The sequence below is a fragment of the Dromaius novaehollandiae genome, chromosome Z (genome assembly GCF_036370855.1).
Source record: "Dromaius novaehollandiae isolate bDroNov1 chromosome Z, bDroNov1.hap1, whole genome shotgun sequence".
Lineage (NCBI taxonomy): Eukaryota > Metazoa > Chordata > Aves > Casuariiformes > Dromaiidae > Dromaius > Dromaius novaehollandiae.
The window spans coordinates 84,274,326-84,301,680 of NC_088132.1; the positions used below are offsets into that span (position 1 = coordinate 84,274,326).

The 27,355-nt window shown below is 49.1% G+C and overlaps 1 protein-coding gene and 1 long non-coding RNA gene across 22 annotated transcripts in view; one reads left to right on the top strand and one right to left on the bottom strand.

The window, feature by feature from the left end:
• LOC135325126 (transcription factor 4) overlaps positions 1–13,515 on the bottom strand; it is a 208,706-nt gene extending 195,191 nt beyond the window's left edge. For 6 of the 17 annotated variants that reach the window (XM_064502722.1, XM_064502724.1, XM_064502723.1 and 3 more), the window contains exons 1-2: positions 11,341–11,993; positions 9,965–10,037 (exon numbers count right to left, since the gene is read on the bottom strand). In XM_064502722.1, coding sequence (XP_064358792.1) covers positions 9,965–10,037; positions 11,341–11,442 — 175 coding nt within the window. In that variant the 5' untranslated portion in view covers positions 11,443–11,993. Of the gene's footprint in view, positions 1–9,964; positions 10,038–10,251; positions 10,453–10,513; positions 10,589–11,340; positions 11,995–12,098; positions 12,185–12,294; positions 12,440–13,032 lie in introns of those variants that run through there. The other 11 variants (XM_064502725.1, XM_064502719.1, XM_064502729.1 and 8 more) reach the window with 9 other exon arrangements.
• LOC135325127 (uncharacterized) overlaps positions 13,489–27,355 on the top strand; it is a 64,747-nt gene continuing 50,880 nt past the window's right edge. For all 5 annotated transcript variants that reach the window (XR_010386320.1, XR_010386318.1, XR_010386317.1 and 2 more), the window contains exons 1-3: positions 13,489–14,496; positions 15,649–15,786; positions 16,727–16,843. This is a non-coding gene — a long non-coding RNA (uncharacterized LOC135325127). The remainder of the gene's footprint in view (positions 14,497–15,648; positions 15,787–16,726; positions 16,844–27,355) is intronic.

A 27,355-nucleotide genomic window follows, 5' to 3' on the forward strand; every position in this document is an offset into this window, starting at 1 on the left:
GGGGACCAAAGCTGTCCTGAACCCTGAACTGTGCATTCACCGCCTGCTAATTGGCAGCGTTGCCATCTTAGTTTCCTAATTGAGTATCAGCACGTTTCCAGCATTTTGCACGTTGCAGTCACAGACGGGGACACGCGAAGGAGCATCACCATTTCACGCTGACCACACCGCCTAATCGAATCTCGACATGAGCATGAACCTGAAGCTCTCTCTCCCCTCTGCTGCCACTAGTGCCAATTAACTGCCTCAGTTTTAAAAGACAGAGATAAAGGGGAAAAAAAAAAAACAGAATATAAATGAGAAAATTAGGAGAGGGAAAAAGACAATGTCCATTAGTTAATAAGCTAGTTCATAAATTAAAAGCTCTAATTTGTGTGTTTACAAAATATCTAATTTTAGGAACACGAATTTTCCTCTGTTTATACAACAAGACACAGTATTTCCTACGTAAGTAAATCTTTCCAGAGAGTATAAAATCAACAAAGTGATTAGACACAGAAAACAAAAGTTAAGCAATGGGTTTGCTAACAACTCTGATCCTGCAGAATAAAGCATTATCCAGTCTCTCATCAGGACTCAGCACATCATTTTTCCCAAAGGACTACAATGGACAAAATACTATTTAATAAAGGTGGCTTAGGGGAGCCCGGATTAGCACCAAGAACACAAGTGGTCCCGAACACTCTGAATTTAAGACAAACCAAAACCAACAACTGGTAGGTGACACTAGTTGGCCAAAGCACAGGAAAACCGATTTGTACGGTCTGACCAAGCAGACGGCACCGGTAACACTGGAGCAAAGCGCAGGCATGCCCCACAGGGAGCTATTGCACCAGGAACCACGGAACACTGCACGGGCTTTCACTTAAATGATCAGGAAAAAGTGTTATTTTCCAAATCTTTGCTCCCATTTCTCCTTCAAATCTCTGTCACAAGCAGCTAGATACTACTGAAAAAGTATCCTAGGTCTGAAAAACACAACGACACGTTTCATTCAAAGCCGGGGCAGTCGCGCAGCAGAACTCAGCACCATTTCCCACGGAGGGACCGTTCCAAGCTCCGTCCCGACAACACGGTGCAGGCAAGGGACAGATTTCGGGATCTGCCTAAATCTTAGGGAGACACGAGTTATGCTACACAGGATGACGTGCCAGGGAGGTTTTGCGGTATTATTACGCCTTTAAAGCCCAAATCACCTCCCCTGCGCGCAGCCTCAGCTGAACGTGCAACATCAGGTCAAATCCAGGATTTGCTACCACGGTCTCACATGGTCTCACAATTTCAAAACCTAATCAAGCTATTAGGCTCCTTTCTTTCCTTTTGGGAGGTATGATGGCAAATCTACCTTATCATCAACTCAGCAGTCTCAGCCCTGCTCTTCTCTCAAAATATCCCCAGCATTAAAACAGTTATGGGGCCTAATGGACAACAGTCATTAAGGATAAGAAGCATTTTCTCCTAATGCAATGCACCTTGGCCAGCACGGCACGACGTATTTACTGTGCCTTTCGGGGTCAACTCTTATGTGCAGTCCCTACAATAAAGAATGCAATCTGTAAGAATCTAAAAATAATTTAATACGGCTGTTAGTGCTGTATTATAACGGTACGCGCCTGCTATCACCTCTCCCTTTACTGAGAAGCCCTCGCAAACGAAGATGCCTGTGGGATGACTCGTGGGCATGGACAGATTCTCCCAAGCAACGCACAAGTCCACCCAACCAGCCCTGGGGCTCTGCAGCTGCAGAGATAACGCACGCCCCGGCCTTAGCTCTGTGTCTTTGCTTCTAGAATATCAACCGAACCCTCTTCCACGCTGTTGCGTTGGACATCAGCGCTGCAGGTCTCAGCCGCTTGCAGGAGGCAGGACGCAGCACCACCTCCTCGCAGGGGAGGAGGAAGACCGTGGCGGGGCGTGCCGTGGGCGCCGGCCGAGCCCGCTCGGTTTCGCCGCCTTGGCTCTGGGACCACAGCCCCACGGCCAGGAGCTCCCACGCCGGCGCTCGCCCGGCCGGGGCATGCGGGGCTGCGGCCCCGGCTCGCCGGAGCGGTCCGCGGAGGAGAGGCCGACGGAGGCGGCGGCCAGCGGCGCTGGCAGGTGCTGCCGCAGCACACGGGCATAATTCAATCAGGCTCTCGGCTGACGTCACGAAGTACAAAACAACTCAAATGCTTTATGAACAGTGCCAGAGCCCCTGAGATTCAATTACGGCCCTGATATTCGATCAGGAGTCATACTTAGCTGTTTTTAATATAACAAAACCTTTGTACCGGTTATTTATCAAATAGGTTGATCGTATTTAAATGTACAGTCAGAGGAAAAAGGGCATCGTGCCACGCTAATCTGACAACCCCAAACCTTCAGCAGCAAGACAGGCTTTTATTCAAGAAAAGCCAGTGCCAGAACCGGCTGAGGAGCGAGGCCAGTTCATACCCGGGGATCAGAAGCGCTGAATCCCTCCTTCCTTGTGGGTGAGACGCTGCCCGTGACGCCACCGGTCCCAACGGCAGCGATTTCCAACCTCTCTCATCCGTGCTCCCCTAAAATCGTGCTGGCGGAGGCACTGGTTGCTGCACAGGGAATGCAATATACAATAGGCTTTTTTTTTTTTTTTTTTTTTTTTAAATAAACTTTACTGAAACCCTTAGGAATAGCCCCAGGCCCTCAGGATGCGACATACTAAGTGAGCACTGGTAGGCAAAACGTCCTGCCCAAAGTCTCCCTAGTGATGCATCCGCACCCCTCCAGCGTCCGAGCCGCAAGGCTTATCCACGTGCCGGGGATAAGCGGGGCACCGGGCCGGCTCCCACCCGGAGCACCCCGGCCCACCCAGCACCACCAAGGCTCCCCGCCAGACCCACCACCGCCTGCAGTGTGGACATCCCCGACGACAGCAATTGCAAGGAAAAAGCCAAGGAAAAACCCCACCATCCTGAAATCCATCCCGCTGCAGCCGGCCGGAAAGCAGCACGGGCTCCCAGCCGCTACCCACCAGGCAGCTCCCGCGGCCGGCACTTCTCCTTCCCTTTCTGTAAACCATTGAGATATCAAAGTTGACTGCACCATAAAAGTGCCAGATACCTTATCTGAACGTCAGACGCCTTTTCACCAGGTGAAAAGAAAATCATTACATTAAACAAATCAATTCTTCGGGGATTAGACAAATTCCACCGGAGCGCTCTGCAAATACAGCAGCGCATGTGAAGTGTTGTTTCCAAAACAGATCAATACCCGGCGCAGACAACAATGGAGCGCAGCCCCGCATTGTCACCGCTACCAAGAGTTGGCGTGAAAGACATCATTAAGTGGTGGCTGTCACAATAGCTCTCCCAGAACAATGCTGCCACCGCACCTTCGCAGCAAACACTTTCTCGCAGCTCCAAATTCCGCCCGGATAAACCGATTTTTAAATACACCTGCTTGTTTGATACGCAGATCAACCGCGCCAGCGCTCGCCGTGGCAAAAGGAGGTGAACACGCCGACCTTTCTCGGCACTCCCGCTGCTCCCGCAGGCGTGTTGCATAACGGCCCAAGAGCGTGGCCACCACCATCCCTCGGCTTCGCCGAGAAATACGAGGCAGAAGCTCTCCCCGGGAACGGGTTAAGGCGGAAACCTTTGCAGGCTAGCGTTACGGGGCCACGGCCAAAGCCCGGGCCCCAAAAGCAGATTACGGGTGTGATGACCCCAGAGCATCACGGGTGGTGACGGGCGATGCTGGTGCCCAACTGGGCCCAGGGAGGTCCACAGCGTCCCAAAGAGCCTGCGAAGCCCGGGCGCCCAGCACACCGCTGCTTGGGAGCTGTCAGCACTGCTAACGAAGCCCAAACACGCAGGGGCTCCTCCGCGAGGAACGGGCACCCCCAGAAACGACGTAGGGCCTTGGGGTCACCTCCGGGCTGCCGCGAGCAGGGGCTGGAGGTGCAACCACCCGGCCATGGCGAGGCTGCACCTCATCGGCCTCGGAACAAGGGGCTGCCTAAGCCCGCTGCGAAATACAACATAATTTCACTTCTCGAAATGCAATCTCTGTCCCTTTTCAGTTCTACTTTTGATCACGTCCACCTCCCCAGTATCACTTATCCAGGAAGATTTTGGTAAAAGATCTTTAAACCATCACGAATCCATACGCTGCTCCTTATTAAGCAATCGCAGATCTGTTATCTCGGCTTATGGGAGCCGATCTAAACAACCTCGTGATATCAAACACCAAAACCGCAGGCCTGGGGCCGCCGGGGCTCCACGCTTCTCCAGGCCTTGCTAAGGAACAGATTTCCACATACAAAACGTAGTTTACCATTAGGAGTAAATGTTTGATCTGTAAAGCTTACAAAATGACTGTGTTTATCATTGTAGATGAAAGGGGGGGAAAAAAGAATAATTTTAAGCTCAAAACAAAACTGTTTATATGACAGCTTTTAGTGCTCCACGATTCTGTGCATTTAAGAGAGATTCAAGCAATTAACAGCATAAACTTTCATTACATAGTTCTATTATATATGCTTATGTGACTTAGTTGTTCATCTGTTATTTAAGTGATTTCCTCATTACAATAGTATGGTAAAGATATTTGCTGATGTTGTCAAAAAGCGGCTCAACCGCAGCACTCCCAAAGCGGGCGTCTCTAAAACCTCCCACCGAGCAGGTAGGTAGAACAGCAAAATTGCAAAGCGATTCCAAGTTCAGGAAAGGTTTAAATCGTGAAAGAAAGAAGAAAAAAAAATGCATACATGTTCTTTTTGCAATAGCCAAAAAGTACGTGCGAGCGGCACAGCAGCACGATCGGCGTGGCCACGCTCCCGGGACGCACCGAGCGGCAGCCGCCCGTGCCCATCCAATGCTCCCGGGAATCCGGCCTGCGGAAGCTGCGTTTGCCGATGACGAGGACGAACGCGGGTCCGGGAGCGGCGAGGGCACGGACCTCACGGGAGGAGGCCAAACCCTGCCTCCCCCGCGGCTCCCGGAGAGCCCCCGCTGCCGCGCACGCCATGGCAGCATCTCTGCCGCTGCAAGGTTTGGCCACGGCGGGCACGAGCATCTCCGGCACGGGGCTCAACCCGGCTCACGAGTGCTTCAGCCGAAGTGCACGTTTCTGAATTATTAAATACATTCGAGAGCCTTGATGGGGTAGACGTGCAAAGATTATGACAAAAGCGACTTAAAATAAAAAAAAGCAGCGACGGCACCCAGCAGGCGCAAGGGAACCGCTTCGGACACCCCCCTCCGGCCTCGCTGCCCGCGGGACCTCCCCGCACGCCACCATCTCAGCCCCCCCTGCCCAGCAGGACCGTTCCCCCCCCCCCCCCCGCCAGAAATCGGGGGCATCTGCTCTGCCTAGGCACCGGGACAGCAGCTTCGCTCCCGGGGCTGAAGCACGCGCCAATAACCGCAGGTGCCGGCGCCCCGGGAATCTCCTCCCCGGGACGCGTCTGGGCTGTCCCCACGACCAAGACCCAAGCCCGGGAGCAACCGCTCTCCTCCGCGCCGGGCAGCGCCGGGCGCCCCGACGGCGCGGCACGGGCCCCCTCCGCCCCACGGCTCCCTCCCGCAGGCCTCCCAGGGCGGGGGGCTCCCGCTCTCCGCCAGCCAGCATAATTACGAAACACGAGGGATGCGAAACATGGAAGCAGTTGCCCTTGCGTGTTTACGCGATGCCAGCACCCAGACGCGAGCACCCGTTCCTGCGTCCTCTGGCACAAGCCATCAGCGACGTGAGCTACCCTCCAGCATCACCTACATAAATGCAAAATACAGCTGCCCACCAATACTTCTTTCTCCTCATTGCTAAAACTACACCGCCCATCCATGCGCTTGCAATTCCTCATATTTAATTTTTTTCTTTCGAACGGCGATTCTGCATTACAACCCCCCAAGATAAATCACATCCTTCCAAAAATCTCCCAGGAAAGGGTGCGTTCTTCCCCGGCACACAGCAGCATCGCTCCCGCTGGCTCTAACGGCCCCCGTGCACACACACCAAGCTGTGCCTAACCCGAGTGGCTACCAAAACATTTCCAGGATAGACATTATATCCAGCCTAAGCTTTTCTGCTGATCAACCAATAACGGCCAAAAGATGCACCTTTCCCAGAAGGCCACGCTCCAAAAAACGAACAGTACTTAAATATCTGTGTTTTGCAACGATTCGCTTAATAGACACACCAAAAGTAAAAAAGCACTTCAAAGCCAAGCTGAATTTGTGATTTCCCAGATTAAGATATATTAATTCGTAATCGCTGTTATTCTAATGCTGGACAAGCCTTAATCAAACTAATGGCGAAATTAAAAGCAAGCCTTTAAATCCTTTAATTTGTTTCAGTTTTATTCCGTGATGTCTGTGCTAGCAAAGGTTTTTGTGCACCGGGGATGGCCAAGCCTAAGGACTCGGTTGTTCTCCTGCTCCTCGCACCCACGCGAGGTCCAAGCACGCACGCAGTGGGCAATCTACAACAGATGCTCGAAAACTTAGGTAAAATTAAACACTTAAAATAGAAGCAGCAAAAACTGAACATAATCGGGAAGATGTGGGGTTTCATGAACAGCGCAAAAGCTGAAACATGCCCAATGTGACAGACCCAGCAATTTCTTCAGCACCACAATAGCTGAGAAACTGCTTCAAAATCCATCCTCAAAAGCCAGCCCCAGCGACCACCCTCTCCCCTTCTCCGACAGCGGCTCACGCGCAGCGCAGCGCAAATGCTTTTCCTGCAGAAGCAGAGGCAAACTCTGCAGAAAATTTTAGAACATCCAGGAAAATAAATTTCATTTTGGCAACTTCCTTAAAAAATAAGAGAGGCCTCTTGATTCCGATGCATGTATATTGTTCAATTCAAGTAACAGGTATGAAATCACTTTACAAATACGATATATATTTGAGGAAACTCCAGGGAGGTTTTCTTAAAAAATAATTCCCGTCCTCCCCACTTCCCCCGGTTAAGGTCAGAGGCTCTAGACCAGCATGGCTGAATTGTTTCAGTGCTCTCTGCTGAACACCTGCAAACATCAAACAAAAACTCCTGGTCCTTTACTGGGCTGACAAAAGCCTTTCATGTGAAAAATGCTCCATGGGAATGTCACGGCTGTGGCTCAGGTTACATTCCTTTCTCCCTCGCAGCCCTCACCATTTCTTAACATGGTAAGAAGCCATGTTTGTGAAATTAAAGATTAAAAGGAAATGTGGCTTTGCTTTATTTTCACTCGCACATTACAAATCACAATAGAGCATCATATATTAGATGAATAAAAAGCTATTAAGATGACTTTAAGCATGAAATATTACCACACTTCCTAAAGTACAGTTAGTTTCACTTCACTGCTTGGGATTACTTTGCTTTGGGGTCTTTTTCTTTCTTTCTTTTTTTTTTTTTTTTTTTAAATAAGAGAAGTTTCAGGTTAATAGTGAGGAATGACATCTGTGCTGCCTCACCACGGTAAATATAAATTTTAAAGGGGACCATTAAGATAAGGTAAGCCCCAGCTTGAAAAGGGCATCTGTCCAGTCGGGAGAACATGCACCATCCTCATTGCTAAAATTCCATATTAGCAATATGTATAATTAGAATAATAAACCGTGTTCTTATGTTATTAATGGGGCGATCTTTAATCCTTCCACATATTCATCTAAAACATCTCCTGAAACAGCCGCCTGGGCACTGCCAGATAAAATCTGAAATTCAAGTCCTGCCTCATTACAGCAGCGCACAGCAAATATTTTTAGAAAGCGAGAGCATCTCACCCAGCTAGCTGCCCGGCACGGCCGCGGCGAACCAGCAGCCACACCACTTCTCCTCGCGCCGGCATCTGCCAGCCCCACATCTGCCCTCCGCCCAGGGGCAGCTCGTCCGTACGTGGGTTCGGACAACTTTCGTGAAATCACTGCTCGCTCACTACAAAATCACATCCAGCAACCAAGTAACAGATACTCGTAGAGCAAATTGAAAATTATTTACCCTGAGAAGAGCGTACCCCGTGCTGCACATCATTGTGGAGAGAGGGGAAAAAAACACCCGAAATCTATCCCCATGCAGCGGAGGCTCCTTTATCAAATAGGTACCTCACCCCCAGCATCAGCCAACGGAGCATCGACCCACGTACGTGCTATTGCACAGCCTGAGATTCAAGCCTGCATTTCAAGCTCAGGTGTTATTTTCAGTGGTCCACATCTTAATACTACTAACTTACTTCAGCTCGTTACGTTATTTGTACGTCTAAAACGATGCATCAAAGTTACTGTAATGCCTTCCGGTCTCGAGATGATTAGGAAAAAAAAAAAAGAAAACCCACACATTTGATTTCGCTCACTGTTCAGATTTTCTGCCCTGTGTTATTTCCGATCAAACTGGCTTCATAGATGAGGTTTACGATGCATTTATTAAACACAACCGTCGAGTTAATTGCTGTTAGACCAAGTGGTAGTTGCTGCACTGGCTGGTGTATAAGCATGACAAATTGATTTGCCTGGCAAATACTTTACATTTCTCTCCAACAAAAACAAATATAACAGATATTATCTATTCAGTTAAATGAGTTATTAAAATTATATAATTCAGAAAATGATAAAAATAGGATGAAAATCTTTAGCTTGTGAGATACAAGGCGAATTATGAGTGGAAAGTTGTTCAAACCTAACAATAAAATTCTCCAAGTCACTATATTCAAAATATAACCAAATTTGTGAAGGCAAAACAAAATCCTGTAATTATTTTGAAAGTCTGAATGGAATAAAATGCCTAAAATGAGTGCTTAATAATTGCAGGGTGGCACTTGATAAATATCTTAAAAACAGGTATTACAGGCTACCTTCGAATTAAGGAGCCTTTCTTCGGAAATAAAAAGTTAGTTAGTATATTGGTGCATTTATTAAAAATGAGTGCACTGAATACACGGAAGAGGCTCCTTTAATTGACGGCAAACTGCAAATACCAGGCACGAAGCTATACGCAGTGACGTGTTTATATCTAGATCTCCACTGGCAGTTTGCAGCGAGGACTTGTCCAAATTTGCCATCTGATTTAGAGCAGCTCTCTGCAGACACCGACGCAGCGCGCTGGTACGTGCGACCGAAACGCCGCCGCGGCCCCGCGCCCTGCCCCAGCCCCTCCGCACGGGACGCCGCCGAGCAGCCGGCCAATTCCCGGCGCGCCGCTCTCCCTCCTAGTTCTGCTCCTCCTTTGCCAGGCACATCGAAACCTCGGCATAAAACTTGAGCTGCCAGACAGTTACGGCACGCACGCGCTCGGCCGCAAAAAACTCGGGTATTCCTTTTGTCACCACGCAGGACGCCCGTTTCCGTGCAAGTTGCCCCCGTGGTGCTACTGCAGCCAAACAGACAAACAAGCAAGCAAATCCTCCGGCTAAATTTCACGGACCCTTCCAAAGCTGTCAGATATTTTGAAGGAAGACGCCCCGCTTTAAACCAGAAAAAGCCATAGCCCGGCGACGTTAATTCGGCGAAAAACACTCCCTCGGCAGCAAACGCCGATGCCTGGAGTTCCTCTCCTGGAAGCGCTGGGTGTTTATACCGCCCTACTTATTTATTTATTTAATTTAAGCAGCCTTCATTCCTATTCACAAAATTAATTCTCACACAAGATGTTTTGATTATCATTTCTCACGTACAAAGATAGCATCTGAAATTGTAAATAAAAATCTAAAAATCTCCAATGCTTCACCTAAAAAAAAAAAAAGAAAGAAAGAAAGAAGAAAAAAAAAGGGAAAAAGATTTAAACTAGCTCACCTTGAGCTCTCACACAGAGGAGAAGTTTTTTAAAAAATCACGAATGTATGGAAATATTGCAAAAATGCCCCCGTCTTGTGGAAATAATAATACTAGCCAGCGCTCAGGAATAATTCCTCTCAAACCTCAGCAAATCTGCTCCCCAAAAGAGATTACCACCACCAAAACAAAGGTAACGCCTGTGGATAAATAGCTGAGCACATTGTATAGGAAACAGAAACGTTACATACTTGAGCCAGTAAAATGTCCACTTGCCAGAGAAGTTGGTCCATTTTTCCCACTGCTCACGGGAGGTGAAAACATCTAAAAAAAAAAAAAAACACACACAAAGAGGCATTACTGCTGGAAAGCGAGCGGCTCCGGCGCGCGGCACCAGCTCCCGCCCGCGACCCGCGGCGGCGGCTCCGGCTCCGGCTCGTGGCCCCCCGGGCCCGGGGGGCTCGGGCACCGCGAAGCCCCCGGCCGCGGGCAGCACCGCCGGCCCGGCGGAGGCGAGGAAAGTTTGTTTGGTGGAAACCTTGGCCATGAAGGTAGCGATGTCCATTTCCATCCCGGTTTAGGGCTCGCCTGTCATCCGCGGACCCGCGTAGGGAGAACGCAAAGTGCCACCTGCCCTAAATTCTCATTTCGCCTCTGCGGCGAGAGCGACGGCGGCAGGCTCGCTCCCTCTCCCCCTCGCTGGCGCTCCCTCTCTCTCTCCCTCTCTCTCTCTCCCCAGCATTTATTTCGACCCTAATTGGTTTCTCTCTTCTTCGACGTGTCTAGTGGATAATACGCACCTTCCCTGAGTCAGAGCCTGCAAAAAGCGAGGGAACAAATGGAAAAAGTGCCACGAGCGCGGAGGGGGCCGCGCCGCTGCCCGCGGCGGCCCCGGGCCCCCGCCCGCCCCGCCGGGGCCGCGCTCGGGGGGCCGCCGACCCCCCCCCCCCCCAATAAACCGGCAAATAAATAAACGAAGCCCTGGCGAGGCGGCTCGGCAGCGCGGGCCCCGGGGGAAGGGAGGGAGAGGAAGGAAGGGGCCGGGGGAGGGGAGGCCCCGCCGCCCCGACGAGCGCGCGCGCGGGGGGCCCGCGGCCGCGGCCGCCCCGGGCAGAGCCACCGGCCCCGCGGCGAGACGGCGGCGGCGAAAACTTCCAACTGAGACGGTCATGGATTTCTTTGCACTTTTCCGTGCGCCGAAAAACGAAACAAGGGGAGAACGGCGAACAGAGCCCAAGTCGGCGGCCGGCGGCCAAACTCGCCGACCCCGCCGGGAGCCGCCGCGGAGGAGAAACGCTCGTCTGGGGGGCGCCGGTTTGGGCCGAAATTATTTCAGGCATCCGAGACATTAAAATAAGCTGCGCACGAGATCGCATCTCCCATCGCATACAATAAGAAATAACAAAAAGACTCTAATTTTTGTTTTTCTTTTTTCTTTTTTTTTTTTTCTCCAAAGCGAAAAGATATTTACCGTGGTTCTAGCTGCTGATTAAAAATTACCCAATGTACTTAGATCGCAGTTTTGTTTTGGTTTGCTTTTGTTGGGTTTTTTTTTTTTTTTAGTTTAACAGATCAGCTAGAAGATATTTTTTTACAGCTGTTGTTAATTTCCACCGTTGTTTCTTACCGCACTGAAATCCAGTAAATCACTCAGTTCTTTGTCCGTCCCTAAGGCAGCCATTCGCTGTTGGTGATGCATTTTAGCAAAATCACACAAACCTAGAAACATGGAAATAACCGCAATCAGAAACCCAGTCCCGAGCCTTGCAGGAAGCACAAGCGGGTTTGGGGGTGGGGGCGGGGGTGGGTGGCTGAGAAGAAGGGAGGGAAAAAAGATGGAGGGGCAGCAAAAACAACAACAAAAAAAAGCGATATTGTATTTCCAAAGAGGCGATCGAAACCCGGTAACATCCGCTCTAAACCCAGATCCGAAGGAGCAAAAAAAGGAGAAAGCCTCGCTCCCGGAGCATCATTTATGCAACAGGAGGTTCAGCGAGCAATGAATGAGGATCCCAGAGAGGAAACTACAGCCATCCGCTCCCAACTTTTTCCCTTCGCCTTCTTCCACGCAAAGTAGCGCTGAAAGACAGCAGCGAAAAATCAGGAGAATCACGATGGAAAAAAGGTGCCGAGCCGCGGGGCGGAGCGGCGCCCGGCGCCGCGGGGAGCCGCCGGCAGCCCCGCGCAATTAGCCCCGCTGCTAATTTGCGGCGAGCAGGGCGCTTAATGACACCAGCCCGCGCCCGGCGGCTCGGGCCTGTGCGCGGCCGGCGGCTCCCGCGCGCCGCGGGCGGGGAGGGCAGCGCAGGGCAGGGCAGGGCAGGGCGGGGGGGCGGCGGCGGGGCCCCTCCGCTCCGCTCCGCTCCGCGCCGCGCCGCTACCCACCGCCCGCGCGGAGCCGCCGCCGCCGCCGCCGCCGCGCCCCGGGGCCGCCCCGCGCGGAGCCGCCGCCGCCGCCGAGCGCGGACGGGGGGGGGGGGGGGAGCGGCGCGCGCAGCTCCGCGCCCGCCCCCCGCACCGCACCGCACCGCACCGCACCGCGCAGCGCCGCGCAGCGCCGCGCAGCCGGGCGCCGCCGTACCGGAGCCGCCGCCGCCGCCGCCGCCGCGCCGGGGCCGCCGCCGCCCGCGCCGCACTTTTGCGCCGATTATACTTTAAATTTCCGCAGCTCGCGCACATACACATGGCCGGGCAAGTTTATACGGGGCTGCGGGCGCACGTGACGCGCGGCTCTGCCAAGAGGAACACTATTTCCCCCCGTATTCTCCACTCCTTCCTTTCTGCCTTTTAATTCTGCTTTGTTTTGGGCTGTTTGTGTCGGTTCCCCCCCCCCCCCCCCCCCAACCACCGGTGCCTGAAGCTGGATTTCCGAACCGAGCTTTTCAATTCGCAGTATCGCTGCAAACTTTGCAAAATCGGCCCTTTGATTTGCTCCACGCTCAAGTTTGTGGGGACGATGCCAGCCCCCCCCCCCCCCCAGCACGGTATACTTTTATTTTACGTTTCGCTCTCGCAGGCCGAACGCGCTCCGCGAAAACTACTTCGGCTTCGTTTTCCAGTAGGAAATGAAAGCCCCGAGTTACCGCACTCCTCGTTTGCACGTTACTGTGTAACTCACACATGTAGTTACACTGGGTAGAGATATATATAATATGTATTTATACACACGAGCAAGTGGGTGTGCACAGATACAGTGTATTTCCTATTTGCATTTACACACTGAATTAAGTTGCACCTCTTTTCAAACAACACATCGGGATCAACGATTAAAAAAAGAAAAAAGCATACAAGTTACTCTAACAGCAAATTGCAACTTTACCTTAAATGGCCACAAATATGCTCAATATTCCAAGGGAGAAAAAAAAAAAAGAGGAAAAAATTAAAAATAAAAGGAGGAATCTTCTGCCAAAGTGCTTTATTATCTCACACGTGCGCCCTCCGCAGCCGCGGCCGGTCCCGGGGCGGCCGCACCGCCGGGCCGCGCGGAGAGGCGAAGAGCGGCCGGCGCGGCAGCAACTTTTCCCCTATTGTTTTTACAGACACATGGTGCGTGACACGCGGGGGCTGCGCCCTCGGCGCCGAGCGAAAAAATTAATTAATTTTAAAAAAAAAGGGGAAAAAAAAAAAAAAGGAAAAGGGAGGGAAAGGCCCCCGCGCAGCGCAGCGCAGCAGCAGCCGCCGCCCCGAGCTCGCCCCGCGCTCACCGCGCCGCCAGCGCGGCCTCCCCCGCGGAGCCGCGCGCAGCGCCGTGCTTCCCGGGCAGGCACATCGTAATCCGCTCACATCCGGGCAACGCCGCGCCCCTTATAAAGCGCCGCGCTCGCGCGCTGTGACGAGGGGGGCGGCGCGCGCCGGGCGACCCGCGGACCCACCGGCGGACGGACGGAGCGAGCGAGCGAGCGACCCCGCGGGCGCGCAAGATGGAGGGGCCGCGCTGCCCCGCGCAGGCGTGCTCCAAGCCCCCCCCCTCTACCCCCCCGCGCTTTGTGCGCGCCGCCGGGCCGCATCGCCGAGGGCCCCCGGTGCCGGGCTGCCCGGGGGGGGGGGGGGTCTGTGCTTCCCCTTTTTGCCTTTTTTTAATTTATTTCAAGCGCCACCCGAGCACGTAATCCGGGCGACGTGCAAAAAGCAGCTCTGGAAAATTGAACCGCACGTGTGAACGCGGGGGAAGGGCCGGGAGGGCGAGGGGGTGCAGGACGCGGCGAGAGCCCCCCCCCTCCCCGGGAAGGAGGCCCTGCGGGTGGGGGGCACCAGTCCAGGGTGGCAGCAGGGGGGACGGAGGCCCCGCTCTGGAGCGGGCGGGCGGTGGGGGAAGCAGACCCGGAGCGGGAGGCTGGTTGGGGCAGCAGGGCCCCGCCGCCTCCCCTCCTCGGGCTCCGCAGGGCGGGCGAGGGTCCTGCCCCTGGGCCGGGAGGTAGAGCCCAAACCCCTAACGGCGGTGACGGGAGAGCAGAGGTACCAAAACTTGAATTTTTTGCAGCCAGGGAATGGCACGCCTGGGAGCGAAGGTACCGGGGCGCGCGGAGGTGCCTACCTGGCGCTGGGCGCGACCGCCTGCGGTCCGCCACGCTGCCCCTCGTCCCTGCTCCCGCGGTCGAGGCCCCTCAGGAGCTCGGCCGAGCCGTGGAGACGTGCCGGGTGGCGGCTGGATGCGCTGCGGGCGGCTCCAGGACGGCTCGGAAAGGGCTGGAGGGAGGCCGGGCCCTGGGCGGCCGTGCAGAGCCCCTCCGGCCTTCGCGGCCTCGGAGCTTCGGCAGAGCTCCAGCGAAAGCCCTCCGGAAAAGTGAGTCCCCCCCCCAGGCACCTCTTAGACCTTGCGCTTAGACCCGGCTTTGAGATTTCAATCCCTCTTCACGCTCCTTCCCCTCCGTTCCTCGGGTGATTTCCACCCGGCCCTCTCAGGTCTGCCCTCCTCTCTGGAGAGCCTCCTCCCGCTGTTGTGGCCCTGCGTAGCGGCCCGGGGGCCAGCCTGGCCCACACCTCACCCCTCCCTCCACAGCGCCCTCCTTAATCCAGTCCTTCCCCGGGCTTTGAGCTCCAAGAAGTCCTAGGGAACGTGCTCCCCGTGCTCGGCTTGGGGGGGATGGCCGCACACAGACGCACACCGACACAAACGCGCGCGTGGCCGCGGCAGCCATCCTTGCCGAGGCAGATGCCTGGGCCTCGCTTCCAGTGGCCCGTACATCCCCCCGTCCCCTCCTAGGCTTGGAAATACCCTCTTCCCCGTGATGGGTAACGCACTAGTGGAAGCTTTAGCAGTTATGGAGTGCTGGTCCTCACTTCACAGTGCTCCAGACCCGGCTTTCCACTGAAGACCAGAGCAACCAACAGGGAATATTTCACATGGGAATATGAATACGGGCCATGTTCCAGCTTGCTCTTAAAGGCCACTGAGAGGCAGGAGGGCGAAACGGGCTGCCTGGGACGTGGGATGCCCATGCCAACTTAGAGGCTGTTTTAAATCAGTGGGAGGATACCTGCTCTGGCAGTGCGACGGACTCCCGCTTCAGCTGCAGGATGAGTTTGGGTTCTGGAGTCAGAACTGCTGATACCCGATAGCATCTTCCCTCAGAAACTCCAAAGCCACTGGTGGTCCCATTTCTCATTATTTCTTATGAAGAGAGCATTCATCTGCTCATCGCATTTTTAACTGAGCCACCATCCTCTTTGGAAGCAAAGCCGGAGTCTCAGGTAGCACCCCTGGTGTCTTCCCTTTTCTCCTGTTCCCAGGGAGCAGGGAGGCTTGTTCCTCCGAATGCAGCTTCAGGTTTGGTGCCTCTGCCAAGGGCTCCGTGGCACGTTGTGCTGGGGTTAGCAGTGCCGTTTTCTGTGGCTGTTCCTTGAGCACGAGCAGCCTGGATTTTGTCAGCGCGGCAGGCTAACAAGCCCCTGGTTTCAGCATCGCTTTCAAAGCTGTTGTGTGTTTTTCCCACAGAGGAGGTTGGCGCAGGCATCTCCCCAAAACGAGGTGACATCCACTGCTGCAAGGGCTCCGTCTTCTCGCTGGGTCGTGACGTTTTGGAAGAATTTGGAAGAAGGAATTTCTTCACAGGCCCTGCCGCACAGAGCGAAGGTACAGTAATATGGGTGATACCGCATGGGAGGTACAGAGTTGTCAGTGGTCCTTGCGGGTGTAGGTCACCCAGGCAATACAGACATCATGGGATGCTTTGGGTGCCAAAGAGGTCCAAGGCACAGATAATGTGGGCAGTCAGGGATTTGGGCCTCAGGGAACTGATGGGAACATTTAGGGGACAGTGTGCACAGTCATTATTACTTAGCACTATCAGCATATCAACTTCGACTTGTCTTCAACAAGTGCTTAAATGACCAGAATATGGAGTTTAATGGGACTCAGAACCTTGAAACTATGAAATACTGTTACAACTGTTCCTGAGCAAAACCATTAATAGCCACGGGGAACTAGCTGCGCATACTTCATCTGCACTCATTGTGTTAGATGTTGTTTTGAAAGCACCGTTGCAGAGAAAAGTAGATGTCAGGTAGCAGGAAGAGCTGGGCTGCTCCGTGTTGGAAGGCCAGCGGGGAGCCGCAGGGAGCCCAGCACGGCCGTGTCCTCGCTGGCATGGTGCAGCCCCCAGCACCGGAGCGGGGCCAGCAGAGCAGTGGTGATGGCCACGGCTCCCCTGACAGCCCAGCAATCCTCAGACAAAGGCAAGGTGATGAGTCAGGTCTGAGGTCCGCCTGGGAAATCCAAATAACAATTCAGGAACAGCAGGGGATAGGGCTGGGCACAGGCATGCCTTTGGTGCAGCTCGGGGAAGGACTGGGGCCTGAGCCTAAATGCAGCTTCTGGGCAGGCAGAGGTTGGGGGTGGGTGACTCAGGTGAGGCTGGTCAGGGCGATTAAGGCTTATTGGTGCTGTCAGGGCCCTGAGAGCAGTCTCTCCTCCCCTCCAGGAGTGCCCCACACCTTACATAGGCTGGGGTTTGGATGGGGGCTGGCTGTGAAAAGGCCTGGTCTTAGCATGTGCATTGTCTGCTGCTCCTCAGGTCTGTTGCCCCACCAGCTGATGGAGTAATGAAGCTTCCCCTGAATGGCGATGGAAAGGCTTCAGGAGAAAGAAATGAAAGATTAGATGAATCTTCACGGATCATGAGCTCCAAACGGTAGGTAACTGAGTCAATTTGATCCACAGTGGTGAAAGGTCCCAGATAGCAATGGTGCCGCTTGGCAGATGGTCAGGTAGTCTGGATGTGCTTGCTGGAAGGCCAAATCCCGTCACTGATGGAAAAAGCTCTGCTGGGCGATGCTGCCTGCCTTTGGTAGGCGCTTTTGACTTTGGCTGGGTTATGAGGAGGGCACAAACCTGCTGCAGCTGTGCAAGTCACTGGCTAGCTGAAGGCATGTGGGGAGCAGCTGGTGGAGCCAGGTGATTTCAGGGCTAAAAACTAGAGTTAGTGAAGAGTGGAGTCAGCTGTGCCGATGTTACCACTGCAAGCAGACCTGCCAGTGGGAGGAGAGCGGCCCGGTTGCCTTGGAGAAAGCTGCTGTAACGCTAGAGGTATTGCTCTATGATCTGACTCGCTCTCCCCGTCTGGGTGTGGTGCGAGGAGAGAAGGATTTGCTCTTGGTAGAGGCTTACGAGCTCCTTCAAAACTGGCTGTGAGCTAGGCCTCCCGGTGAGTAATGACGTCGCGCAGGAGACCGTGGCATTGAAAAATGTGCTGTAGGGAGAGCTGGACAGTCTGTGGGGCTGGGGGCAGCTTCCTGAAGGCCACCAGCAGACCCAGGAGGGGTCCACCAGCGTCTCCCAGGGCTTCCTGTGTCCGGGTGCATCGTGGCCTCGGCAGAGGACCTGCGCTCGCGGTGGTCCCTGCAGGTGTACGGCTGCCCGTTCGGTAGAGGCAACTGCCCAGCTCTGGCAGCCTGGAGGAGGCTGTGCCACCACGATGTCACATCAGGAGCGCGACATGTCTAAAACGGACCTATATAGCTCCTTTACTGTAGCTCCCGGGATGCAAATTTTCCTTAGTAAAGACAGTGTGTTAGAAACGTGCTGTAGCTACCTGTTCCTCAGGTTGCAAAGGCAGTGTGACCGCACGTTTGGGACAGCTGATGGTCGCGTAAATAGGGAAGAGCTAAGGCTTCGCTGGTGAGTGATCCCGGTTTCCTCTGTCCCGGAGGCTTGTGTGTCACGGAACTCAGCTGTCTGGTAGGATGCAAAACACAGTCATTTCCCTGTATTATTGAAGATTTTTATCTATGAATTACGATTCCTTTGGCACCAACAGCGGTCTTAGCACCATACATTGTACAAAGAAAAGACAGTTCCTGTGCCAGAATACTTATTGTTTGAAATGCAGATGTCTAGTAATAATAACAGAAAAAAAGTAAATACAGAGAAAATCAGAGGGGAAAAATAAGTCCCGCAGATGAGAGATGAGGATTTATTTAATTATTTAAACCAGTAGTGTGTTCAGGATCTATGGATATCCCTGAAGAAATGAAACATGAACAGATTAGACTGCGAGCAGGATGGTCTTGTGACCACCCTGGTTTGGGTGATGTTCATGAGGGCATGAACACGGAGGCAGATGGGAAAAAGAGAGCAAATGCTCCTGATGCTTGTGGTCTGTTTTGTGCTGGCCGGTTCTTGCTCTGGTGGTGGTTTGTCACAGACGGAGATTCATGAATTCTCCTACAGGACCATTTTCCCCAGAGTATAAGGGAATCTCTGCAGATTAAAAGCCTACAGAGTTCTCCAAGTCCAATTTTGCATTTTCTAAAGGTTTCATTGGTTTAGTTTCATTGGTATAACTTCTATCTGTTGTGCTTAGATATTTCAATGCAGTGCGTACCTTACTTGAGACTGCTACGTTTCCTGGCCTGCTGGTGCTCTTCATGATTGCACTGGGCATGTCATTTCAGCGTTGCAGAAGAAAGAAATTGTTAATATAATAATTAGGGATGTAAATTACACCTGATTTGTGCCTGGCCTGTTCAGATTTCAACCATGTTTTAGTTTTGGATTAATCAAGTCATAATTAAATCCATTTTTAATATTAGCAATAACAGAAACATTGGTTGTATTAAAATAATATAATAAATACCTCTATTTTCCCTGAAAGTAGTGTAAATATAATTATTCACCTCACAGCAGTGAAATGTTAATAAAACATAAAATGTAAATTCACAGTGACATGTAAGACTTCACACATAGCAACAAAAGTGAAGCTAGTTTCTGTAGCAAGACCCTGTCTTTCTGGAGCACGCTAGGTCGGCAGACTGAAAATTAATGCAGAAGCCGCACTTAATAATGGGTTTTGTTTTTTTGTTTTTAAATTAAATGGGAAAAGGAATAACACAACTGCCATACTGGCCCCAGTATTATTTATTTTGAGATTTAATCCACTGTATTTTATACTGTCCCCATATGTTCAGTTTTCAACGTGCCACAGAATTTTGTATTGACGATTCACAAGTGCAGATGTTGTTGCGGGCCAGCCGGAGCTATTGGCAGTTGGGTCTTTTACCACCTCAGAAGATATGTGAAACAATTCAGAGTTACGCAGTATTAGTTGAATTGCTCCGTTAACATGATAAGCAGTGTTACAAGTAAGAGTGTTAACAAAAATTCACATCTTTAGGTTCCTGAATGTGTCTGTTAACTATATGTCTCTAAAGATTTTTTTCGCCCTAGCTGTGGCCTTTAACAGCAGGATAACAAAGTGCTAGGCTGCATTTCGTTCAGGTTTTGGGCTATATATGCACCCTTTCTCATTCCTATGAAAATCCAACAAAATCTGGCCATATCACATGGCCTGTCAAAAAGTTTTAATAGGCACATGTTCAGTAGATACTCTTTACGGATTTGCAGATGAAGTCTGGAAATTTTACCAGGGTATTTTGAAAACAAATCAGTTAATGCTATGAAGCCCTGTGTCGTTACAGTAACTAGTGCCACAGAAGAGCCCGTGTGGCAAGTGCTCATTCTGGCTGCGTGGCCTCCCCAGCCCGCAGGCTGGGCCGTTAACGAGTCTTAGCACCACGCACCAAACGACAGCGGCAAAACAGGGGCCACTGGAAAAATGGCATGTGATAAGGTATTTAATGCCCGTGTCGTAAAGTTATATTGAAGTTGGCTGCAGTGTTGATGCTGTCCTGTCCAACAGTGCAAGTGGTGCTAGTGGAAGGGCAACTGCTGCCCGTACGTCCACGCGTCTGGTAGAGTTGCATGGGCAACGTAGAATGCACATCTGAACTCGCCAGTGCTGGGTTTGCAGTTTCCCAGGATGTTCCCGGCCTCGCTCCGGGGCTTCCTCCTCCTCCTGGCACAGCGCTGGCCACCTGGGAGCAGAGGGAGACGGGCACGGATCTGCTCCTCAGCAAATCCCCACGTAGCGACTCTGCGGGAGCAGATAAAAAGACCCACATTAGAGCCAGGACAATAATTACGACAGAGGTCTTTGAGTTCTTGCTGGTGAGTCATTTTTAAAGGAACAAGGAGGAAACCACAAAGTTATTGCTAATGACTACTTCCATAGATGTTGCCTTTCTTTGCTTGAATTTGCTCTAAGTGATTTGTAGTGATAGCCAATTTTCAAAAACTGGGGATTTTTGGCGCTGAATCTGGAACGTATCTGTGTTCTGCCCAAGGATAACACCTTTCATTTGGGTTTCTTTTTTTTCTTTTTTCTTCACTTATTTACCATTTTAAAGCTGAAAAGGGGTGAAGGACTGTAGACCACACACATCTGTAAGATGTAACACCTCGGTTTATTCATACCGGTATTTCAGATACTGAATGCTAAACCACCAGAACAAAAAATCAGAAGTAAGAAGTTTTCACAAGGTGAGAAATAAGAAGAGAACTGATGAGTTACCTCTAAAATAATCTAATGCAGGGATTCCCAGCCCGTGCTCTGTGGGCTGGTGGAGCCGTATTAAGCTGTATCACATCTGAACTCGTCGCTTCCATGAAGAAGACAGTGAGCTAGTGGTTGAGACAACCGGGCTAGACCAAGCTAGTCTGACTATCTTCGCCTCCTTGCTAATCTTGATCAAAGGGATGTAATCCAGAGCTGCCATATTAGGTTTTGTGATGATGTAGGGACAGACCAAAGTTGTACTTAATAAAATCTACAGAATAAACAAAAAAACCCAACGCACTGAACTGCTCGGCTCTCTTCCCGCCACCACCATGGAAACATGAAGCACATCAATAAGCTGTATTATTTTTATGAAGCCTCTAATGTACCCCTTTGTGTTTCTTTTTGTTATATTCTGCTTCATTCAGGAAATTGGGCAAAAAACAAGGGGGCAGAACTAAGGTTGAAAGTGCTTGCCTTTGCAACATTGGTAACTGTTTCTGAGCGTTAATTATATAGTTACACATATATATATTTTCTATAGCTTGCAGTTTATTTTATACTTACGGAAAACACAGTTATAGGAGTCTTTTCCTTCACAAGGATACATTGGTTAATTTGCATTTGCAAGGAGTTTTGAATCTGTAGTATGCTGTGTAAATGGTAAATACTTTTAGTAATTTAATCCCAAAGTCTTTGTGTCAAAACTCTCATTAGAATTAATGGGAGATTTAAGTAAGGGCTTAAAACTTTCCTGTGGTAAAAATTCTGGGGACAAAGAAAGAAGAACCAAAGTATTCCTTGTGAGGAACCTCAAAAACGGTGCTGCAGACTTTAGTGGCAGAGAGGATGAACGGGAGGTAGGCGTTTGGGGTAGGACTAAATGAGACATTGAGGGATATTTCCTACGAGCCACCCCGGAGCTGCACAGGAGGCCTGTGCTGTAGCGAGTTAAATCACTGTGAATTTTTTCTGCTGACTTTGGGGATAAATAGGCTTTAAACTAAAAAATCTTGCCTAGATCTCAGCTTAGAGGTCTGTGAGCCAGTGAGAAAAGCATGCTGCTCTCAGGAGAGTGGGGACATTGCACGTCCATCACCGTGTACCTCTGGTGCCTCGTTTTAACTGTAGTGACACTTCAGTGCTCTACGGTTGATGTTTCTTTGCCAAATTTTTCTCTTGACATTACTCTGCTTCTTTCATTTCAACTTCTGCAGTTGAAATGTATTATGTTTTCTTGTACCTTTACCAGTGTGTTTCTTTAATAACAAAGGAAAAACCTACTTCCCTTCCTGTTCTTCAGTACCCCTGGATAGTCCCCTCTGCTCAAACAGGACGTGTTCCTTCCAGAAGGCTGTACCTGAATTTTTGGGTTGTGGTTGGAGATTAGGTTTAAAAGTGTGATAATAAACAGTTATCAAGGCCTGGACCTTACTTCTTTCAAGCTGAGGTGTTTGTACCCTTCCTCGAGTGGGATTCCAGTGCACGCTGAGCAGAGGAGGTCGCACAAACCAGTGCGTCGTTGTCGGCCGTTTCAGCAAACAGTCTAGTTATGGAAATTAGTGCTGACTATCGAATGGCTGATACACAGTGTTTTCTGTCGCAAGCAGTCTCCATTGCAAGATGAGGTCTGAGGACTGAAAAATGTGAATGATGGGAATGTAGTGTAAAATGTGAATATTATGGACTGACCAATATCAGTAGGAATATCGTAGGATTTTGTGCTTTCCTGAGGGGAAGGTACAGGGCAGGGAGGGTGGGTGCAAAACAAAAATAATTTTTAGTTAACCTTGGTAACTGAGGTTCTGAGTGTACACTCAGAATTGCAGTTGCGACACATTTTCTATAGTACATGACATCCAGCAAGCAGAGACTGAGCCCTTAGCTGGCTCGTGACACTTGGGAGATGATGATAGCTGTGATACCAATGCAGCTCGCTCACCTAATCATCCCTTTTTCTGACAAAAGTTTGATGTTTTGCGGTTCCTGAGTGCCTTGCAGTCTCCTTATGCCCAGCCCATCCACAGAAACAAAAATTGTGCCTTCACCTTTCTTCTATTTTCAAATATGCCTGGTTTTGGAGCTGATGGCTTGAGAGTCTGGGGAGAAATGCTGAGAGGACAATGCTGTGGTATCTGAGGTATTTGTTTTGTTGCACATTTGCAGTGAAAATCCGTGCCTGCATGTGTTCTGCAAGCGTGCTGTTTGGGTGAGCTCGGCAGGGGCAGAGGGCTTTCTCTTGCTGCTACCCTTCACAATTTCAGTTTTTTGGGGTTATCTTTTTTGGACCTTTCTGAAGATGAATTTCCTAAATTATACAGCCTTACCTGCGTGCTGGCTCAGTGATCCAGCCTGAAACACAAGTGTGGTGAGCCTCGCTCGTGTTCGTGGCAGCAGCGGTGGTCAGTGCTCAGCAGGAGATACTTGCTTCTGAATAGGACTCTACAGTTAACTTCTGTAACTGAGGAAAGACAACACAAGTGAACTTTATCGTACAAAATTCCTTTTTAAGAAATAATTATTCCATTCAAACATCATCCTCTACACTGCTTTTAATTCTAATGAGGTTTGAATCCAGGTATTTGGGGGTTGGAGTTTTTTGCAGGGGTGGTATTTGGTTTTCTAAGCTTTTCATGTGGGGGGGGAAAAAAAATCGAGTCAAACTACAGCTGAGTTAGTTCTGTCAGTTTACTTCACCCAAGTAACTGGGCATATGTAGGTGGTTATGGAAATTCAGCTCCCCAGGACAGGACCGACATGGCCCTACTGGAGCGTGTCCAGTGGAGGGCCATGAAGATGGTGAGGGGACTGGAGCATCTCGCATACAAGGAGAGGCTGGGAGAGCTGGGACCGTCCACCCTGGAGACGGGAAGGCTCAGGGGGTCTTGCCAATGCTCATTAGCGTCTGCTGTCTGGGGGTGTAAGGAGGGTGGGGCCAGGACCTTCTCAGCAGTGCCTGGTGATGGGCGAGAGGCAACTGAAACGCAGGAAATCCCGTCTGAATGCAAGAAAACGCTTTTGTGCTGCGAGAGTGGTTGAGCACTGGAACAGCAATTTCTTATAAAGATTTCAGAAGATCTCTTTAATATTTCCTAAAGAAGCAACATCTGGGGAACAAAGTGTTTTTCCACTGAAAATGGTTTTTTAAAACACTTCTTTTTTTCTTCAAGAAGAGATAGGATAATGTGATTTGGAGCTATATCATAGCTTACTGATAAGCTAGTAAAGCTATAAATATTACTGCTTGTCTACTCCCTTTGTCTATTTCTAATGACTAAAGTACAGCAAAATATTCTGCTTACAATAATATAATAATTTTTGGCTTTCCTCACAAAACTGATCAATGAAGGTAGGAGATGTTCGGAACAAGCCCCTGCACCTAAGATGCCTGTTTCATAGGAGCTAGTTATTCTATAAGGCAGAAAGAAAAAATATATGTGAAGGGTCCGGGCTTTGAGATGAACTCTGTGAAAGACTAGTGGTTTTTTTTTCTTCTTCTTCCTTTGGGCTTTCTTTCTTTTTCAAATTAGAGGAAAGAACAGAATTTGTGAGTAGTCATAAATATAATTATATGGATACCAGAATTACTGGCTTAAATATAATTCAATTGTGATGTTTGAAGACAAATGGTATTTTCTAAGTAAAGGAAAAAGCTTTGAGCAATGAGATAATGTAACTTTTCATAAACAGTATATTTGAAAAGGTTAACTCTGAATGTTTTTGGGAAACTTTTAATGCCCTTATTCTTGTTATATTAAAATTTCAACAACTATTTTAATTCTATTTTACATTTTCTATTCAAATATGGAATGTAAAATTTCTTGATCAGCCCTCTACTGCACCAGAAGAACACACCATGTAGTTTATTCCATAAAGATGTGAGCTCGCCTTAAAACTACATGGGATTTTAACCGTACTGGTCTGTTTTGGAAGTGTGCTTCAGAAACTCAGTCCTTTGATTATTTACAGCAGGAATTAAAAGATATTTTTAGAGCATGACTGTATTTTTGGTTCTAGTATCATCCTTTACCTTAGGTAGTGCTCTTTCCCTTGTTTACTTATGGATGTGTTTATAGGTAATAACACTAATGATTTTGCTAGGATAGAAGATAAGTTCCCAACAGGATAGATAATCCGTTCTCCTCTTAGTAGCCCTTCTCTGCATTTTTTCATCTTGAATTCATCTTTTCTGAGCAAGTTGACTAGAATTAAATACAGTCTTCCATATGAGGCCCTCGTCACATCTTGTACACTGAAATTGATACTTGCCAACATCTGCTAGAAATAACCTGCCTGATGCATCCCTGGATCACTTTGTTCTCCTACAGCAGTATCGTACTGGTAACTGATATTTATCCTGGAACTGAGTAGTATAACTTTCTCCTGTGTTATTTCTAACTGATTCCTTTTTGTTGTGATTACCAAACTGAGACACTCACTTTGCCTGTTGTTAGCTGACCAGATGTGGATCCTCAAATCTCGCAGAGGTACCGGCAATAGCTGTGCAGAATCGCTCTCCGGAGGCTTCCCTAGCCGCCCAGGCTGGACGGGATGTCCAACTTCTGCATGGCTCTGTTAGACGATGAACACTATGGGTTACCTTCCACTAATCTTTTTGGAAAAAAGCTTACTGCCATCTCCTCTTTGGTTAAATATCATGGTTTTTCAAGGTAACTAATACTTTCTATGTGTAACTATATCAAATACTTAAAGTCCAATTGCATTAGATCTAGGTTGCTTAAACCGTAGGGTTTCCTATCAGAGGAAAACATTGGATCTTTTGAACACGATCTGTCTTTCATAAACCATTCTCCCATTTATGTCTCTGTGCTTAATCATTCTGTTCTTCAAAATTTATTCTTAAGCTTTTATATTAAAATCTAGCTAATGGTTCAGTGGCTGCTAAGGTAGCTTTCCTCCCATTTTCTCAAAAGATGACTACATTCGGCATGCTTCAGTAATATGTCTGCGCTCCTTGATTGGTGGGCTGATGACTTACTATGCCAGCTCTTTAAGTATTCGGGGCTGGAGATCATCCCCAGATTGAGCACATTAAAGTCTTTAAGTGCCGCTTCTATCTCAGATGTGATCATTTAAATTTCTATGAATTCATTCTCATTAGCAGTTCTGTCTATATTTCTGGCGTTGGACTAATATTTATTTCATCTGTGCAGAGGTAGGGCAAAGCTTGCAAATTCCACCCGTCATATTGCTGTTGTTACAAACCTATTTTTGGCGCATAAATAATACCATGTGAACGGAGGCTTAAGATTCAGAAGGCTTTTCATTGATTCTAGCAGATACTGAATTTTACAGATGTTTTTCTAGGCGACACTAGGAGACACTTGGACCTTGAATCACGTCGACATCTAAGGCAGGGATGAGTGTTATGGAAGATTTTGGCATCTTGTGGCAATAATCAATGGGAGTGTTGACAGCCATTTCCCAAGTGTCACAAAATGAAACATGAATTTATTTCAATATTTCAAAAAATTATGTTTTTTCTCAGTATCTACAGAACAGATACATACTGCTACCTTTCAAACAATCTAAATCAAGAAAAAAGTCTTCTAAAGAAACACTAAAAGAACAGCTGGGATAAGAAACCTGGGCTCAGGCCCTCGGCACCTGTAAGCACGCGGTAGCCGGGCGGTGGTGAGGTACCGCAGCGAATGCGTTTAGAGATGGAACAAGTGTCACAGTTCCCACAGCAGCAGCTTTGCTGAATCAATAGTGGAAGAATGATAAAGAAAATATATCCACTTTGGGATTTTCTTTCTGTATCCTTCCTTCCTAGAATTTCATAGAACAAGGAAAGCTTGGTTACTTGTTTTCACTGAAATTGAATACGCTTGTTCTCCACTTGCAAAAAGGGGGAACTTCTTTCTAAGCGACGCTCCTCATGGAAGAACACAAGCGTGCAGCTGCTGTGTGGCTAAGTGATTTAAAAACCTGATGGCTAACTCTTTGGAGGTGATATGTTTGTACTCAAGGCCAAGTGTCATAAAAATAGTTGCTCAGCTCTTCTTCTAGACTGTGTGCGAGATAAACCACCAAATAGTTTTGAGTAGGTCTGTAAGAGTTTTCAGGTAGTTTGACCCAGCTGAAGTCAGGCTATGACAACCAGAATTGTTTTCTGTCTTATTCCTCTTTTACACAGCCTCCAACCTCATAGTTTTTGGAAGAAAAATGATTTTAAACTATCTAAGGCCAAGGAGAAAGTTCACAACGTTTTATAGAGCTTGCTTAGAAAATGCCAAGATAGATGGCATTTTCTTGGCTCATACATCATGTGCAGGGACTCTTTTAGAGAGTTTATAAGATTTAATACAGTATTCACTCAAATGGTATTATTTAACATACTGAATATTACTTGAAGGCTCTATATTGTTGGAGAAAATATCATGTTGTTAATAAAAACATTTATTAATAGATCCCAGATGTGTAGAAGACCATTAGAGATCCTTGGTTCTGGGATCTATGTGCTGACATACATTGCTTGTCCCTATAATCTAATTAAAAGATGATATAAAAATACATAGGAATAAGAATAGAAAAGGGATGAAGAAGAAAATAATAAAAAGAATACATGGTGGCTGGATTAGTTATTTGCACAATTAGCTACTTGAATTAGCTACTTGACAAGAGATATAGAAGAAAGAATAAAGGGCTATCTCTGACAAGGACAGTTTTTATTGAAGCTGCTACTGTAAGTGTATTATGATTCAAATAGAAAGAGCTTCAGGTTTCAGTTAAATGGATTTTGATTCTGCTTATTTTTCTAATGCTAGATTTGTTTCATTTCCATAT